General features: G+C 43.8%; 3 protein-coding genes across 4 annotated transcripts; all 3 read left to right on the forward strand.

Annotated features, from left to right (window-relative positions):
• Window positions 1–326: 326 nt before the first annotated feature.
• Window positions 327–3,765, forward strand: LOC121589905. 2 transcript variants are annotated; one of them, XM_041909157.1, is made up of 3 exons: window positions 327–779; window positions 1,392–1,615; window positions 1,867–3,765. In XM_041909157.1, the coding sequence occupies exons 1-3, from the start codon at window positions 556–558 to the stop codon at window positions 2,259–2,261; spliced, it is 843 nt and encodes a 280-aa protein (XP_041765091.1). In that variant the 5' UTR covers window positions 327–555; the 3' UTR covers window positions 2,262–3,765. The 2 variants fall into 2 exon arrangements, with proteins under 2 accessions (XP_041765091.1, XP_041765092.1); XM_041909158.1 differs by having other exon boundaries at window positions 1,392–1,597.
• A 3,098-nt stretch (window positions 3,766–6,863) lies between these two features.
• Window positions 6,864–11,485, forward strand: LOC121589190. Its single transcript, XM_041907907.1, has 3 exons — window positions 6,864–7,239; window positions 10,820–10,972; window positions 11,049–11,485. Exons 1-3 carry the CDS (start codon window positions 6,948–6,950, stop codon window positions 11,222–11,224), a joined length of 621 nt encoding a protein of 206 aa, XP_041763841.1. The 5' UTR covers window positions 6,864–6,947; the 3' UTR covers window positions 11,225–11,485.
• A 2,576-nt stretch (window positions 11,486–14,061) lies between these two features.
• On the forward strand, window positions 14,062–15,210 carry LOC121588821. Its single transcript, XM_041907216.1, has 2 exons — window positions 14,062–14,621; window positions 14,683–15,210. The coding sequence occupies exons 1-2, from the start codon at window positions 14,132–14,134 to the stop codon at window positions 14,958–14,960; spliced, it is 768 nt and encodes a 255-aa protein (XP_041763150.1). The 5' UTR covers window positions 14,062–14,131; the 3' UTR covers window positions 14,961–15,210.
• Window positions 15,211–19,357: the final 4,147 nt, after the last annotated feature.

Genomic DNA, 19,357 nt, shown 5'->3' on the forward strand with positions numbered 1-19,357 from the left:
CTGGTTCGTGAGCATCCCCCCATCCCCAAACCGGGCGCGCTCTCTTTCCAGCGCATGCTCGCTCGTGGCAGGCATCCCCCATTTCGGATGGAAAAATTATTTAACATAATATCTCGGTATTACAATTTATCATCATCTCGTTGTTTGAAGAAGCAATCGGGAGAGCGAACTGTGTGGCTGTGTGTGTATGTGTTGGCACAGTCTCTCATCTGTGATCTTCGCTCTGGCGTGCGTGTGTGTGTGTTTGTGTGTGCATGTGTGTGAGGGAGTGATGCTCGGAGATTTTACGTTTTGTCGGTCGCTATAAAAAGGGGTTACAGCATTCGAATACCGGCACAATTCATTAACGATCGTTGAAGAAAGACGAGCTCTGGTTTTCTACCAAGCGAAGTGATCGAAGTAGTGACCGTTTCGAACGAGACAAAACCCCCCGAACGAACTCCACGTGCTAGTGTGCTGGTGTGTGTGTGAAAGTGTAGACAAGAGTGAGCAATCGCAAGAACATTTGTGCATCCAAGCAACTGCCGTGCAAAACGCAAAGTGCAAAGCATTAGAATGAAAGTGTTTATCGCAATCGCTGCCCTTCTGGCCGTGGGCATGGCCGCCCCGGCACCAGCCACCGAGCAGACCGGAGGATTCGGCATGATGGCCAAGTACTTCGGATCGTGCCTGGAGAGCGACGAGATGGCTACCTGCTTCGCCGTCAAGGGCATTACCGCGCTGAACCGTGCTGCCCGTGCCGCCAACATTGAGCTGGCTCCTGGTGTCACTTTCACAAGGTGATTTGCATGTTCCTACCTCAACACTGATAGCGGAGCAAGGTTCTTTTGGCGAGTGGAGTTTTGTTTTGTGGAACGGTGTAAAGTGTATCAAGATGATCGAAGAATGAGCTGTGAAAAAGAACGAGTGGAAATGGGTTAGCAGTTAGAATGCAAGCATTTCACAATCGGCGAGAAGATCTATTAATATCTTGGCAGAGTTCGTACGAAGTGTGGCATAAGCGAGACTAGGAATGATGTTAGTAGGTCGACAGTTAACTTGCGCAGGTTCTTTCTATTCTTGATCCAGAGAAAGCTTGATTTGATGCTCAGATTATGTAGGTTTATAGATATTTGGAATGTTGCAGAAAATATTGTTGTACTATTACATGCTAGTGTTGAAAAGGATTAAATCCACCTGACTTTAGTCCCCACTTCCAACGTATAACTTAATTGAAAACTCCCCATGAAATGATCCAGAACTCCCTCAAACAAAAGATATCTACAATCCAAGAAATGCTAAAAGATAATGCCGATCTCAAAGCACCTAGACGATTTCTTTAACATTATACAATGTGTAAAATACCTCACAATAATATGTATTGTCATATCCCTCTTCCACGTACATCACAGAGACCCAGCCGTGCCAGTTGAGCGCACTGGAAAGGCCATCTCGGAGAACGAAATCGTGAGCACGCTGCCAGCTGATGCCGACCAGAAGACGGATGCCCTGTTCGATCTGGCCATCGACTCCGCCAAGCGCCTGTTCAGCGCCCGCTCGATCCAGTTCAAGCTGCCCGAGGAGACGACCGAAACGATCGCCCGCTCGCTGGAGGAAGGTAGACTGCTGAAGAAAGGTGCGTACCGTGTCCAGCCGTGCCCCGTACTAACCGATCGCCTTCCTCTTGTTTGCTTCCGTACACCCACTACTACTATACCCTTCAACTCCTTGCCAATCACCATAAACTCTCCTCCCCCCAATCGACGCTAACCCGATCGCGTGATGGTTCGTGGTAACATCTCCACGCCATAAAAAAAAAACACAAAAATTGCAACATTCGGGGGGTTTCAACAAAATTTCCATCAATGCACCCGTTCTACTCCGCAGGCAAGAAGCTGAAGAAGGTGCTCGGCCCGCTGGTGCTCGCCCTCGGCGGCAAGCTGTTCGCCCTGCTGCCCCTGTTCCTCGGTGCCGTCGCCCTGCTCGCCGTTAAGGCTCTGCTCGTCTCGAAGGTCGCGTTCGTGATGGCTGCCGTGCTCGCCGCCCAGAAGTTCCTCGGCGGTGGCGGTGGATCGCCCCTGAACCTGCTGTCCAAGGTTGCCGGTGGATCGTCCGGTGCCGTCGTCGGTGGCGGTGCCTCGGCCGGAGCTGGCGGCTGGTCGTCCGGTGCTAGCGCCGGCGGCTGGTCCAACACTGGCGCTGCCTCGGCCCAGTACCCGTACGCTCGCAGCTACGACACCGCCCAGGAGCTCGCCTACAGTGCGCAGGCACCGTCGCAGTAAGGCTGTTAACCCTACTCCCCACATTCACCGCGGGACAAGATCGCTTCCGGATCCCGAGCCTGTGATCCGTTTGGTCGAGCCTTGTAAAATAGCCGTCGGACTGTGCCGCCGAGCCACGGTTCCGTAATCGATTTCCGTCACTTCGCTTCCAGTCAGTCTGTTTCACACTTTGAACTCTCGATGAACTCGCCTTCGTACGTACTATCTAGTCTACTTCCTTCTGTGTCTTCCTGTCGTCCTCTGTCATGGACGACATACGGGCTAATCAGCATCAGCACCGGCAGCGGCTTGTAACCGACGAAAGCGGAGCAAGCGGGCCGGATGCAAGCATCTTCATTATTTCCACCAGGGCAGCGCCTTGCTCAACACTCTCCACCTTCCTGCCTGTAGCACCCGCTAGTCTCCTCGGCCCAAATGTACACACGCACGCACACACCACACTCGCCTGCAATCGCGCACGAAATTGAGAGCGGACCCACGCAAACCTCCGCCCGGCCCGGAACCTCGATATCCGGATGTCCGTTTATGTAAATACACCGACCAAAAGTGCCGATCGGGTGGGTGGGGTTGCGCAGCGTACGTTTCGGGGGAGGATATCGGCAGTGCGATTGGGTGGGAGTCGATATTAGCTTTCTCTTCTTTGCCGGATCCTTCACACCTCACGCTCACGCTTCACCGTACCCTTTCCTCGGCTCGGAGGTGCAGCTCGGGGTTGGTACTCCGGCTCGACCGCGACGCATCTGCGTAGCCTCATTCTTCGACGCTTCTATGCCACCATACACCACAACGAAAGCGACGCTCACACATACGCTCATCACAAAGCAAACAAACAAACAATACACACACACATACACAACTGCGCCATTTCGGACCGTGCGCGATCGTTTGTGCGATCGCACGCGGCTCCATTTGTCTTCTAACGTAATAATATTTTTTTGTAGTGTTTAGTAATTTATTATTACCGATACCGCCTTGGGTGTGTGAGAGCGGTGAAACGAGATCAGGTCAGTTGATCAAGGTAGCAATTGAACCGAGCAGGAATGCGTCCAGGGAGGTGTATGTGTGTTTACAGCTGACCGCAAAGTCCCGCGACCGCTCCGAAGACCGAATTGGGTAGTTAATTTATTTTTATTTATGTAATTAAATTATTAAAAAAAGCAAAACGCAACCACGCAAAATTCGAACATTGTCAAACTTAAGGGCTCCGAACAAAATCACACAGCTAACCCACAATAGAGCAGAACGGGCAAACGAGTTAACCATTAACCTGCTAGTACACAGGGCAACAATAAACGCAGATTAGGTAGGACCACCGCAACGGGGGTTCGTACTACAATGTAATGCACGAAACGGCAGGGAACAGGCACTTTTGTTGTTCCTGCTTCGGTAACCAGCAGGTTTCATACCTACCAACACACAAACATACTCTCATAAGAAGACCGCAATAGACGTTTGTCAGGAATAAACGCAGCAATAAAAATAAAAACGACTTATTAAAAAAACACACACTTCTACGTCATCTGTTTTTCTTTGTCTACAAAGCTTCCGTGCGCGTAACCGTTGAGAAAAAAGGTCATCCAATGCATGGGGTGGTGGTTCTTCGCTCGTTGCTAGCATTCTTAAAAGAGGTATAATCATCTGCACCCAAACATAATTCGAGCAGCTAATAGTGTACAATCATCTTTCGTCGTCGACGCGCTTTGCATTTATTTATGTGATTTTAAGTGCTTTTGAGTGTGTGCGGAACAAAAAAAGGGGAGTCGTCGCATGGAAGACACGTCATGAACGTTGTGCGAGTGATGGAAATGATTGACAGCTTTGTTGACTTAACTGTTATTGCACCCGGCTGCCGCTACTTTCGGGGCGGTCTTTTCCGTTAAACGAAGAAGTGGATGGCGCATGGGAAGGACCGAACAGCAGGCAAACGGGTCTCCCAGATGCGAGACGGCAGTTCCGAATTTCTTTTTTAGCACATCGGGTGAAATTGTCACAAATTCGAGCGATAGCACTATCGCGATTGGGGATACGGAGCGATGAGCAGGAATGTAACTAATCGTTTCGTCGGCAGAGAAACGACCTGGCGGTCGAAAAAAAAAGACGGGTTGATCTGATCTAGTTCGATTGATAGTAGCATTTAAAGGAACGTGTTTTCCAAAATCTTCAAAACCGTTGAACAGTAAAGTAGGTTACTTCAGAGCGAGCAGAGCACGGGATGGGTTCATTTACTTGTGATAAAGTGGAAGGGGAGAGTTCCTTTTTTTTTGTTTTCGGGGGAAAGCAATGACACTCCGTGGTAATCTGGGAAACTGTTTACTATTCCCCTGTTTTTTTTTTTAAGTGGGAGCTTCCTCTTTAACAAGAGAGCACACGAGGTCGTAGAAATGTGAGAAACAAATCATCCCTAGCAACCGGCTTTGTTGTTTAGGCACGAGCTGGCCGGATCCGCACCGAAAGGGAAAGTCTGCGAAGAAGCGTCCTATTGTTCGATGAGACAGCCGGAACTCGGAATGAAGCGTTTCGCCCGGTAAGGGACCGTGCGTGCCCGTTTCGTCTTTATTTCTGCGAGCCTTGTCCAAAAATGTGCTGACCGTTGGGAGAGCTTTAAGGTTGCAGGAAAATGGCAATGTGACATTGTTTCCGCAAGCTTCAATTCGTTACTCATGCATGCCTGGGCAGAGGTAGATGTAGGTGAGCAGTGTACTAAAAAATGCGATGGAGCTGAGGGCTGGCACGAGTGATCGTAGACAGGCGATAATGGAATGTTTTGGATGGTTACACAGTATTTGTTTGAAGTGGAATTTTATTTATTTTGCAGATTATCTTTTAGTGACACTCTAATTAATCACAAACAAATTCGTCATTAAAATACTTACCTACGCAAGCAACTAATAGTCAACTCTTTAAATATGATATATTATTATAAGATCTTTTAAATAATTATAAAGTTAAACTAAAATGAAAAAAATCTTTTCAGAAAATAAGATTAAACAATCAGCCAAAGAATTGATATATTAATGAAGGAAACAATCGATGAAATAATAATAATAATAATAATAATAATAATAATAATAATAATAATAATAATAATAATAATAATAATAATAATAATAATAATAATAATAATAATAATAATAATAATAATAATAATAATAATAATAATAATAATAATAATAATAATAAATATAATAATAATGATGATAATGATAATGATATTTTATTTTATAAATATTTTAGTATTAGCTCAGTCGGTAAAAAATAAGCGATTAATAAACCTAGTTTTTTTTACTTTGAAATCAATCATTTGTTTTTTTAAGGTTTCATGATTAAATCCCATATATTTTAAAATTATATTTATGGAATAACGGAATTTTACATGTAATATGTGATTTTAGCTAAGGAGCATAAGCAAATCATAAAATTATACCTCAATCAATCAAAAGGTAAGGAGGAACTGAACCTCACAGATGCCAATCTCGATAATGATTTCCAAGCAATAATGCACCAAACTAGAGTACATCTTCATTTCCGTCGAGCTATTTGCTCAAAAGAGAGCATGTACCTTTTCCCATCTATTTGCCTACTAAGTGCATTCGATCGAGACTGGCCCTCGGGCGGCACATTAGAAACAAGAGCCCCGACGAAAAAAAAAACATAAAGGATTTTAAAAATATGCCCTCTCCCCATGATGTGCTGGGCAATTATCTCAATCAGCTCGTTCGACGCACCCGATACATAGATTTAAATAAACCGAAACACCGAATTTCTCTACTGCGGCTCTTATTAAAGCCTATCAAAATGTTGTTTAGCATCGAAATGGACCCAGCGCCAATTATTAACCAAAAAGGTTAGGCACTGTAGATGTGCCGTGGTTAGTGCTGGAGAAATGGCCACCGGTCAGAGCGGCATGGAACGGCACCTGGAGGGGGCACAATTAGTTCAAATGCGATCCCTCAATGAAGACGCCTCGTCTGGTTAGCGGTTGGAGTAATGTCTTCGGGCATGGATCAATGGAAACGAAAACGAAATCGCTGAGCTTAGAAATTGTGTGGTAAAAAAAAACACTAAACCACTACTACAGTCGGAAGCGAATCGATGCCACATTCCAGCCGCTCCAAAGCCATTCCCGTTGGATTCTTGTCACGTTCTGGCACACATTCGCATCCTCGATCGGCCGGTTGGTCGGTTATGATTTGCTACCGTTAGTCCACGGGGGTACACGGTACACAGCTGGCCGTGCTATCTACCTACATGCCCAAAATCGCGTCAACGGTCACAGCGTTGGCCGATGAGGATGAACGTTGCTGATGGGAGGGGACGAACTTCCAGCGATCGCGGTAAGGATCACGCGCGTTGCATACACAATTGGCAAGGGCTCGCTCGGCCTGTAGGATAGTTTTCGCCCCATAAACACATCGGTTAGACACTGGTACGATTGAGCGTACGATTTTGGTCGGCGGGGGTGACTGTTTTGGAACGAATCGGGAAACCCCTTCCGCTGGAAAAACTGTTCGAGCGTGTGTCCAGGTCTGTGCCGATCGGTACTTCGATTGAATTCGCATAAATAGCATCGTAATAGCAAATTAACGCATCAGTTGTCCGTGTTAGCTTATCCGACCAGCAGCCAAAGTGCAAGTGTTGTTCTCCGTACCGTCCACTAAGTGCAGTGCTCGAATCCTTCCATTCACGATGGTCGCTAAGCGTTGTTTCCTGGTTGCCGCGTTGGCGGTGGTTGCCTTCGGTGCGGTGGCATACGCCGATTCGGGCAAGGAGGAATCGGCCATGATCAACCTGATCAATGAGATCGACAACGAGCCCCGGTTCCCGCTGTTCGGTGGGCTCGCCGTGGAGCGATCGAACGACTACGAGGTCCGTGCCTACGGTGCCCGCTCGAACGAGGACCTTGCCGAACGGGCGGTCCGCTACCTTGCCTCGCACACGCTCAAGTTCAGCGTTCCGTCCGAGGAGAACACCGTTGAAGGTGAGAGCTTTGCTGTGTTTGTGGTGAATGATAGTCCGGGTTGGGATGGTTTCGAGAAACCAGAAAGTGATGAGATGTACCAAAGTGGTTAAAAGATTGATTTTTTAAAATGTGAAGTGATAATGTAATGATACAATAAGAAAACTAAGACAGAAAAAATTACAGATTTTACGGCATGGTTGTGAAGAACAGGGATTAATTTGGAATAATCAAAAACTGATGTGGTTTGAGACCGTCTTAAAGCTTAAAGTGGGCCGACAGCAAGCAATCGAGTTCTCCATCAAGACACTACTTGAGACTTGCTTGAACATATTGCTGCATGCCACGACGCATAGCAATCGTTGATAGTGTTCGCGTGCGGTACAGCATGTAATTTAAAATCGCACAAACATAAACCCTCATCCCTAGACCTGTGTACAAAGCTGCACAAGATCCCGATGAGAGATTTCATAACCTTGGAATGGTTCCTTCGCCATGCGTGATTAGGCCATTGGGGTCTATTTCATCATTCGAGCGGCAGGGAACGACCCATCTTTCCCAGACATTGCTTCTGGCAAAGGTTTCATTTAAAAAAAAGAAGTTATTTTGCAATCCCCCCCTCCAACTGGCTCGGGAGAAAGGCGAACTTGTGAAGAGGAAACGCAAAGATTAGCGTCATCTCTTACCGCTTGGTGGAGGTCGTTTTGTAGTTCAGGTATCTTTCACTGCGCATGTTTTTGTGCACCCTTGTGCAGGAATTTCTTCCAAGGCCGCATGCATCACCGATCTCAGCTGCGAATTGTGTATATTGGGGTAGGATTCTTTTCCCGCCGTACGCCGTACGTAACCGTGCTGTCCGTGTCTGCGGGACGAACAGCCGCTCCAGTTAGAAGGCGAAGCGTGCCTCACCGACGTAGTTTTTTTAAGACGAAAAACTTTCACAAAAAGGTTCACTTTCGTTGGAATTTTAGGGGTGCCGGACGTATAGGTAGCTTACGTTTGGTGTAGTTTAGAGAGGTTTTTTTAGTTCTCTTGTGTGCCCAAAACTAGATGTTACGGAAGCGAATGGCCATTACCTTCCTTAGCATAATCCAGCAAAGGGTGTATGGGTTCAAGGTTGACCACGGTTACGATTGTTTAGATCTTGTCTGAGCACGGACGATGGGGTCGAATTGCCTCGTTTGCTCTGGGCTCCAGAATAAACTTTCACCTCACCCAAAAGATCCCGAAGATGAAGCCCCAAGGTGAGAACGATTAGAATAGGTCATCGACATCGGGAACAGGTTCTTAAAAAACGCGAGAGAGAACGGGTACACTGAACCAGTTCTCTAGAGGGCATATCGCGGTCGAAAGAGAAAGTTACGTCGTGCTGCCGTCTTAGCTGGCCGAACGAAGATGTTCTGGACGCGGTGGGCACAGATAATAATTCGGCTAATCTTACGCTGGTATGATATGCCTCGGTTAATGTTAAGAAATGCACCGCAACCATCATAACTCAACTTCAAGCTCTGTACATAGTTTCTTAATTATATTTTCGTTGTTTTTTTTTTAAATATCGCGAGAAGCCACCAATGGGTCAGCTTAAGGCCGTGAACAAAATTGATGGGCCAATGGGACAGAATAAAAGGGAACGCTCGAAAGCCGCGCAAAAGCCCGACCCCGGTTTCAGAAGACAGACCGCATTTAAAACGCACCGACATCGGCACCGTGCGCAACTCCCCGTGCAGATTAATGAACATCTCGTTCGAGTAATTGCACCGGGGGGGGGGGGGGGCTTTTGTTATTCGTTTCACTTGCACGCTTCCCACTGTTTGGTGTCCTGCGCCGGTGCGCATATTTCCAGGACACTTGCGCCTCGACAAAATACCTGTCTCCGGCTCGCTACTCGCCAAAGCATCAGAAAAACTTTCACTTTGGGATCCAGTGGATCCGGCTTTCGAAAATTCTCCAAAATATTTAGCCCACACTGGAGCCGCCCCATACAGCGTCGGATAACAATAGCAGCAACAGCAACAAGGAGCTACAAATTAAATATGAAACACCCCAGAGGAAGGCGAAAGAATGCAAGAGCGAGAGAGGATGTGAGACAAGCCATACACGAAAAAAAAGACAAAAAGACTCCTCGAGAAAAAAAGGGAAAGTCGCTCGAAAGACATACTTCTTTGGGTGTTATGTTTAACTATGGCACACCCTTTAGCGTAGCACCCTGCGTTCTCCCTCCATTTGTTTTGGGTACAGCAGTACGGGCGAGTTGGGAATGGGAGAGAGAAATGATCAAGAACGCGTTGCGTGTGAGCATCACGATCGTCATCTTTCGAGGTCGGGTGGTAGAGCTCCAACGAGAAACGATCGTGCGAGCAAAAGGGATACAAAAAATCACGCACACACACACACACACACACACACACACACACACACACACACACACACATACACACACTTCTTTGGAGCTTCGGGCTTTGAGCATGTTTTCGGTTCGATGAACTCCTACCGCACACACACGCATGGAACGTCGAGAACGGGGTAGTGTTCGCGTTCGGTTCTGCTTCGCTGTTGTCGGGCGTTTCTGGGTCATTGGCACAGGCCACCTTGCCGGGTGGTTGGCGTGCTGAGCCTCGGACGCGACCAACAAGTGCGTCCAACGCAATTCAGGCAGGCGCTTAAGAACTTCGCTGCGGGACAACGACAGACGTGCGATTGTGGGCCGACAGCAACTTTCCCCCAAAATCAATACACAGCGACACGCTTTGGGGAAGACGCGTATGTGAGTGGGCGAGCACAAGGCCTTGGGGCGACATTGATACACCCTCCTGTGTTGGGGTGGGGCTGCGCGATGTTCGCTGGGATCATAATTGCCCAGACAATGGGAGAAAGTATGGCCGAAGGTGGATTTGATGCGTGTTTGCTCACGGCTTGTTGCGGCTTGGTGCTCTCACGGGATAAAATTATTTACTTTTCTTCCATAAAATTAGCTTGCCACAGCCGCTGAGAGGTTTTGCGTGTTGTCTTTTTTGCGAGTTGCTCAAGTTATTTAGTCATCGCGGGTACTTGTATGGAGGCTTGAAGAGGTATTTAAAATTGATTTGATTCCATGAAAGGTTAAGAGAATGCTGAATGAGTACTGTCAGTTTAGTTGGGGAAAGGTGCAAGAGCTTCTTTGTATTTGGAACGTTTTGTTAGTATATAATGTTGTCGTATTGTACATTTGTATGAACTGTATGAAAATAATCTTTGAAGAGGCGAATGAGATCAATATGCTAAGGTATCTGTTAAAATCAATAAACTAAAAAATGTATAATCCTTCAATACAATCTAAATCTAGGGAAGATAGACACAGAATAAAAGAAATAATTTATTAAACCATATTGAAATTAAAACTATTGTAATAGGATAACGATAGAATAGGATAACGAATATAAAAAATCCCCATCTTCCATGCAACATTGAAGTGATTTTATATTGTATGAAATGTTGCATAGCAATTCATCCCCTGGAAGTGAGAGCTTTACTCGATCGCGGAGCAACCTTGAAGCTTTGTCGATCGAACGCAAAGCTTTGGTATAACGCTTTATAAAACTTTCTTTTCTTTTCATCGTTACAGAAGCTCGCAGCAGCCGCCTGAAGAAGATGCTGTTGCCTCTGCTGCTGGCAATGAAGCTGAAGATGGCCGTCGTGCTGCCCATCCTGTTGGCCATCGTTAAGTTCATCTCGCTCAAGGGTCTGATCGCCGGTCTGATGGCTCTCAAGTTCTCCAGTAAGCACAAGCAGCAGAGTGTGTATGCGGGCGGTATTGTTTAAAGCTGATCGCATTTTGTATGTTCTTTCCCCAGTCTTCACCGTGCTGAAGGATCTGTTCCAGAAGAAGCAGGAGCGCGTGACCACCGCTTACATCACCAGCGCTCAGCCCGTCAACGCCGAGATCGTCCACCAGGACTGGAACCGCAACGGACAGGCTGCCGCCCACGAGCTGGCCTACGGTGCCTACCCGTACGCTTCCATTGCCTAAGGACCAAGAACAGGAAATCGGTCCAGACCGTTCCTAGTTCACTCAGCTACCATCCAGCAACCAAAACGCTGCACCAATGAGACGACGACGAGGAGCCTTTATTTATTTGCTTAATTTTAATAATTTATTGATCGAACACGGCCCTTCCGCACGCCCCTGCTTGATGTGCTACCGGCACACCGATGGTGACTGTCAATGTATGGATGTGTAAATAAAAGGCGTACAGGCAAATGAATACCCTCATTGTGTGTGCTTATGTGTATGGGCGTGTTCCGCAGTGTGTGTACGGCGTTGTTTGAATTCCGGGTGGAGCACGAAAGGACGGCTCTTTTGGGGGAGAAGAAAATTAGGCAGCTCGCTACTGGGGATCAGCAATGGGTAGATAAATAATTCATACTCAAAAAAACTGCTGGAACGGTATTTTGTCGTCGGCTGTTAGTTCTAACGGAAAACGGATTACGCTCATGCGGGGAAGGGAGCAAGCAAAAAAATATTGTTTAGCCTTCCAGATGCATTAAATGACCCATTTAGAAACGGCACCATACCATGAGTACGATCGATCACCGACCGATCATTTGCCGGCGCGAATGGGGTTAGTGTGCTCGAGGTTACTGGCGATGTGGGGAACACGTACGCACGGTGTATTAAGCCAACGATTTGGATTTGTTTGGAACGCACTACCAAAGAGAGATGGTGTGGGCACGACAGAAAATTGATACATCTTATCTCATGTGGATCGAAATTACCTTCATCTTGATTTTGATGTTCAATAAACATCAGTTGATTGATTATCGACGCTAGGTGATGAGCACTGATCTGAACATTGCAGTTAGAAATACATTGTCATAATATGTTTCACTGCGTTTTATACCCTATCTGAAATATTAGAGGTTTGCGGGTTGGATTCTATCTAGAGTACCATTGAAAATTGTTTTAAAATGTTTTGCTGTTTTTATGCTTTCAAAAGAATATATTTGGCATTAGTACAAAAATCCCATGCTATTCTAGAGATAAGTGGTTTATGCTATTTTGTACTTCTTCTTTTGGCTCAACAATCGTTGTTGGCCAAGGCCTGCCTGTACCACTTGTCCGGTTGGCTTTCAGGGACTTTTGGATAACCCCCCATAGCAGGATAGTCAGTCCTACGTATGGCGGCACGGTCTATTTGGGGGTTGAACCCATGACGGGCATGTTGTTAAGTCGTACGAGTTGACGACTGTGCCACGAGACCGGCTTGTTATTTTTTACTAGATTTTTACTATACTTACTTAATTACTAATTACTTACTAACTGGCAAAAACTGGTACAGCATGCTTGGTATGCATAAAGTATACTTTGAAATTGTAATTTGTTTTACTAAAAATACCAAACCAAGCGTATCAAACCGTAAGAAATATTTGCATACTTAGTGGCGCATAAGACAACATTACATGAGGAATTATTTCGATAGGTCGCTAGAATGATGCAACAGGCTTGAGAATGACAAAAGATCTTGGACATAATTTTTATACTAAAATTACTAACAAATGTTGTCATACAATAAACTTCTAAATTATTAAAACTTCCTTGTAACAAATTTACATTGCGGGTGGACATGCCTCAGTTTCTTAAAAGCGATGGTATTTGGTGGGGTCTTTTGCATGGTGAGCAAAGAACTAAAGGGAGCTCCTTGAGGACTAAGGGAGGCGCCCTCAAACTTGTCAGTGCGCGGTCCGTATTGTTTCAAAATAACGTTACTGAGAGGCATTTTAATACTAAGCAAGTGATGTGAGTACATGTAGTTTCACTGTCTTATGCACATTCATTTACTTGAAAGCTAACATTAAGTAGGTAAAAACTACTACATGTCTCAAAAGAACATAAATCATTGTAATATCACAATTAGATCACAATTGTGAATAACACGAAAGAAATGGTACTTTCGATCATCCGAATAACCGCATGCAAATGGTTTCCATTGGTTTGGCGTGAAAGTTTGTCGAACAAATCGGTAGAATATTTGGTTAATAATCGTGTAATGACAAAAACGCGTGCACCCAGCAAACGTACGGTGATCGGTTGCTCCACATTCAACAAGGGAATGCCCGCCATTGAAAGGGAAAAGCTTTACGGTACGCTTCACTAACCCAATGAGGCCGATCCGTTTCATAGCCCGTACTCTAAAGTGGATTTGCTCGAATTTGTGTCGCAATGGTGTCCCGAAGCAACTTGCAGCTGGAGCGCGTCAAACAGTACCTTTCTTTGGAGAGTTGTTGTATTTTTGCTTTGTTTTTTTTTCTTCTGAGCTCCCCCTAACCCACAGAACCCAGACAGAAGCGTATGCACGTGGAGAGTGTGAGCAGCTTTTCACTTCATACCGACAAATCTAATTGAACCGCGAAAATCTTGATCATTACCTCTTTATTACCATCCACAGAAAGTTTTCCTTCTCCTCCTTCTGCCTTTCTTCGCATCGTAATGCCCACCGTTGGTTCTTCACCGGTGGCAAGGCCAAGATCAAGTAGCGAACGGAAGGAGACGAAAGATGGCTGCCACGAAACAGGTGTCTCCGAGGGCTTCGCGATCGCACCAGCAAACCTAATCATGCGTTAAACAAACCTCAGCGAAAATGCGTCCACGGGTCTAGTGAGGCAAACGATCTAGGGCCAAGCGGTACGGTTTTGTTCGCCTTTCTTCCTTCCCCTCGGCCCTGGTTCTGGCATCATTTTTCATCTCTGCGGTTCTCCCCTGCCCTGGCGAGGGAAATTCGGGAGAGACAAACACCGGGATGATCGATGGCAAGTGCGCAAGATCGTATAAAAGTACGCTATGTCGGTGGTTATTTCGTCAGTGATCAAGTGTTCGACTTCCGAAACAGTTGTCAATTGTGTGCAGTGCCTTCAGCAGCAGTACTTCAACATAGCGACAATGCGTTCTACGAAAGTTATCCTCAGTGCAGTGCTGGTTCTGGCGAGTTGGATGTACGCCACGGAAGCAGCCATTGCGGGCAATGGCGGTGGGTCTGTGTTTTCCTCGTCCAAGAAAATGTGTGATCAGCGATACAGCGTGAATTGTTTGAAGCTGGAGCTAGTGTCCTTCCTGGAGCGTGTCACCAACCAGAAAGAGTACAACCTGATGGCGGGCATTAGTGTGGTGCGCGATCCGGGTGCAAACATTACCCGTACCGCGGACCTAATTGCTGAGGTGACGCGCATCTTCCCGACGAATCCGGAGCGACGGTTGGACGAGTTCTTGCTGACCAAGCTGAACGACTATCTGCAGACACACTCGTTGCGGCTGAAGTTTGTCGACGGGGATGCGTTCCAGAAGGCACGGGAAGTGTTCGCCGGACGCAAGGGCAAGCTGGGCAAGAAGGGTGGACTGGAAACTCTCATCGCCGGTGCCATGATGATGAAGGGTGAGTATAGGGTTGCGGTTTCGATGTTCTCAATGTGCTAAATGCTAATAAATGTTTACAGGAACACTGGCGGCGATCGGACTGGGAGCATTGGCACTGATCGCTGGCAAAGCGCTCATGACGGGACTGTTGGCGTTGATGCTGGCGGCCATTGTTGGACTGAAGTCATTGGCTAGCGGAGGCGGCGGTGGTCATAAGTCAACGACGTACGAGATTGTCGCCAAACCGATGTATTCTCACTCGCACTCGGAACACGATGAGGTGGGACATGGTCACACGGGATACGGCGGATATGGCCGATCGTACGATCTTCCCTACTCGGGACAAAAGCCCAACTGAGCTTTGATTGGAGAATAGAGTTATTTAAGAACATTAGTAAGGGTATGCAATTTCCGACAAAAACTGTGCCTATGCAAACTTGCCCTCTTGAAGGTATATTTAGGGGTCTTTTTATGAAGTTATTTATTTAAACACTGTTAGTGAGCTGTCGTTTCTCTCTTGCCAAAATGTATTCTTAATTTATTTATTTATTAAAGCTTAGATTACAAAACTGTCAGATTGTTGTGGAGTAAAAGCTTCGACTAGAAAATTTGAATAAAAAGAACGATAAATACATTCGTAATTCGTAATGTGCTTTTAAATGTGTTTAATGTTATGAATAATATACACGTTTGTTCTGTTGCTGTCTCTTGTCCAGAGCCGAATTTTCCTATAAGTGGACTGAGTGGCTGCGTGAGGCCCCGGCCTAAAGGGATCCCCAGAATTTCTCTAGCAAATGGACCACTTTTATATTCGATTGATTTGTTTTGTTTTTAATTCACGTACGAACGAAAAACTAAATCTATCTCAAATTATCTACTTACAAATATTAAGGGGTATTTGTTAATAACTTTTTTAGCAATCAAAAGCTATTAAGAACGAAAATTGTTTGAAAGCCAAGGCATATTTTGTCTCTGCGCCTAAATAGCAACAAAAACATTCATAACGGTGAAACATGAAGTATTTTCATCTTCTCGCTCGTTTAATTATGCAAACATTTAAAGAACTTTATCGGTTGTCTCGATGGTAAGGATGACAAGTCTACAAATACACAAATACAGAATGATCAATGTGGAGCACTTGGAATTCATTGTTTTTTTTTGTGTCCGAGAAGCAGTAAAAGTGATGCATCAGAATTATAAAAATTTGTGCAGTTTCTTTTATTAGAAAGGTCAGGTTTTTTACAGTGGTCAAGTTGATCAGGCAATTGAATCACGGTAGACCAACCTTTATCAGTACCGACATTTTGCAGGTCTGCAGTTTTTATAACGTTTGCTTTGCTTGATTCATTTCACAAAGTTCTTGGTCGCAAAATTCTTGTTCGCAAAAATCTTGGTCACAAAGTTCTTGGCCACAAAATTCTTGGTCGCAAAGATTTTGGTCACAAATATCGTGGTCACAAAATTATTGTTCGCAAAAATCTTGTTTGCAAAATTGAATTTGTTTAATTTGTTATTTAACTTAATCATATGAAAATTTCTTACAGATCAGCTAAACTACACCCTAAAAAGCTTTGTTTTACAGTTATAAAACAAGAAAATCCAAAGTTGGCCGCTTCCATGGTTTACTAAGCCCGATTCATACTTCTCATACTCCGTTTTGATAGATAGCGATTAGATAGGTAAACCCTGTATTGTGTGATGCACAAATGTGTTTCTTGTGCGCTTTTCTGAATCTCCCTTGATGAAGGGCAAATTGTGGAGTTCGGTATGACTACATATGTGATGTGCAGGTGTAGTACATATTTTATGCCAAGGATTTTATCATGATGTTTAAAAATATTATTTGAGCTTTTATTTTTTATACGTGCAAAATTTTACCACAACAAATTTTGAAAACATTCACAGCAGAACAACTAACTTTCCCTAGCTATCTAACTAAATAACTAACACACCAATCAAAGACCGTTTAAAAAAAGATCATAATGATTAAAAACTAAACAAACGGCAAAAAAATCTAGTAAAATTGTCAGTGATAATGACAAAAAAAAACACTATACCACTCATATTCTCTAAAATTATTAGTATTATGAAGATCTTTCCCATTTTTTTAGATATGTATACATCCTTATACCTGGAACCAATCATTTTACTTTTCAAACTAGTTATATAGAAAAGAGCCTCCCATATAACTAGTTTTTTGTTAAACAAGTGAGTCACTGGAACGGAATAAACTGGTCATGAGGGGTTCCACTGTACTAAGTATAGATTTATGGTATTTGTAGAAAGATATTGATAAAAAAAGGAATTCAGTAATAGTTGTTGATATTGATGTATTTTAGAGATATTAAAGGAAAACATTGAATTAAACCAGTAGCGCTTTGATGTTTATACATGTTCTTGGCATAATTACGCGTGATGAAAACAATAGTCTTCCTGTTGAAAAGACAAAGACGGTTGAAAAGAGCTTTCTATGGAAAGACAGAGCTTTAGCTGAGCTTTTGATTGTTTATTATGTGATCACAATCACAATTCAAAAAAAGGTGACACATGTTACGCGTTATTTGCTTCTATAGGTCTCATTCTATAGAAGCAAGTAACGCGTAACATGTGTCACCTTTATTCTTGAAGTGTTATAAATTATAGACACTGGTGAAGTATAAAATATCATTAAAATAATTTTTGTTCAATTGAAACACAAAGCATCGAAATTAACTTATATTTATCCAAATGCGCTTAACACTAGTGCATATAATGGCAACAATGAATACACACTTAATAATGATGTAGTTCAGTGAGTACGAAGTTTTGCTTTTGCACAATAATTCACGACAGCTAGTTGATTTACATTAAAAAGTAGCGTTGTTTGCAAATCGAACAGAACAAACATACAGTAAAAACAGAACAATTGTGTTGTAGTGCATGGGTGCTTTTGTGTGGTGGCCCTAATGCATTACAGGATTAGTGAACAAGGTTTTCCTGTTGATCGATCGTTTAGATGCATGAGAGTGCAGAAAAATATATAACCACAGCATTAAACTGCATGATGCACTTTCACTGCAACGATGACGCTTGATTGATACGTGTACCTGTTTATCGTATGTGGAGTAAGCGATGTGTCAAATCGAGTTCACCTAGAAACCACTTCCTTATCCGATCGGAGCGTAATTACTTTTTTGTTCTTAAGCTCATCATACTCCGGTCGTCATTAAGCGTATACTAACGTATGCTAAGCGGTGAGCCACCATGTGCAAAGCTTCTGCTCTTCCGAATGTATGTGAATTATATGATGCACATGCCGGAGTTGCCTAAATACAACGGTTGCTTGAATTTATTTCATGCGTGTGTTCTGATCAGTAATGCGTTCATACATAATTATGTCATTTTTGACAACCGCTTCGATCGAGTTTGTTAGCTTCCACCAGATGACGTGTGATCAAATGATAGACAGCGGTGTCCAATTGTTTGTCAAGGAGATTTGTGTAATAAACTAGTGGACAGTTGGTTTTTGAACTGGTAAACTCTACGAGAGTACCATTATCAATGAAGTAAAGTTACGCGGTTTTCGACTTCACAGATTTGGAGTTACGCGGTCTACTAAATTTGAGAGATCAAATCGCAAATCTGTACAATTTGCTTCAAGAATTGCATTTTTGCTAAAAAAAACCGCTTAAATGCCAGAAATATTAGCATTTTCTCCACGATTGAATAAATGATAAATTGCATAAATGTATCAAATTTAATAAAAAAAACCCTGTAATCAAATCTATTTTAGCTGAAAAACGTGAAATTCGACTTACCCTGCCTGCTGAAAACCATATGTATGCAACAGTTCGGAAAAGTGACAGTTTGTACATGGGATTTACAGCAGGCGGAAATTCTCGACCGCGAAGTTTTGGTTCGTGTATTTTTGGCTTGAAGTGTCCTTATTTAGGGTTCCACCACAAAACAACTACTCGAACTACTACCTGAAGCAATCTTGGAAGTAACCTAACCTTACCAATAACTTAGGGAGCCTGTTCATTAATCAGATTACTAAGAATGAATGGTAAAAACTGCTTCCTAAGCTGATCAAAATTAGCATAGCCTTTTTTTTGGCTTATAATCTTCAATCTATTTCTGCTTCATTCAAATAATTTTCTTCGCGAGCCGGATCAAAAGCCTTTGCGGGCCGCATGTGGCCGTATGTTTGACACGTTTGCTGCAGAGGCTAGCCTCAACACTGATAACTTTTTTACATGAGAAGTGGCATTGATATATGGCACATTACGGTGTAGAAAACTTCTGTTTGTGTTACTTCGATGAAGATATCAAGTTTTTAAAACATTGTTTTATACACAATTGCCAGATTTTACTTAAAATAATTAATCTTTTATTTAGAAAGAGCTATCTAAACGTGCTATTAAAGGATAAACATCCTTTCCAGCAATATTTTTCCAATAGCTATATTGTCCAATATTTTGCCGGATGCCTGTGATTTCTAAATATGCTTTAATTTGTAATGTTTCTCAAAAAGTAATTGATGAAGGAATGTGAGTAGTTCCATACTTGACTTCCATTCTTGGGTTGGTCTTACTGAGAAAAGACAAAATTTTAACGTTTGCAGACTTTATATGGCGTTGTTATGCAAAGGAGAATAAGAAGATCGCACAGCTCACTGGATTTTTTTTTCATTAGGTAATTTATGGATAGAGTATCATAACATTCCTCTATAATGAGCTTAAAATGGTTTCTGGTATCTAAATTGAAGTGTAATGT

This window comes from Anopheles merus, chromosome 2R, assembly GCF_017562075.2.
Source record: "Anopheles merus strain MAF chromosome 2R, AmerM5.1, whole genome shotgun sequence".
In the NCBI taxonomy this organism is placed as follows: domain Eukaryota; kingdom Metazoa; phylum Arthropoda; class Insecta; order Diptera; family Culicidae; genus Anopheles; species Anopheles merus.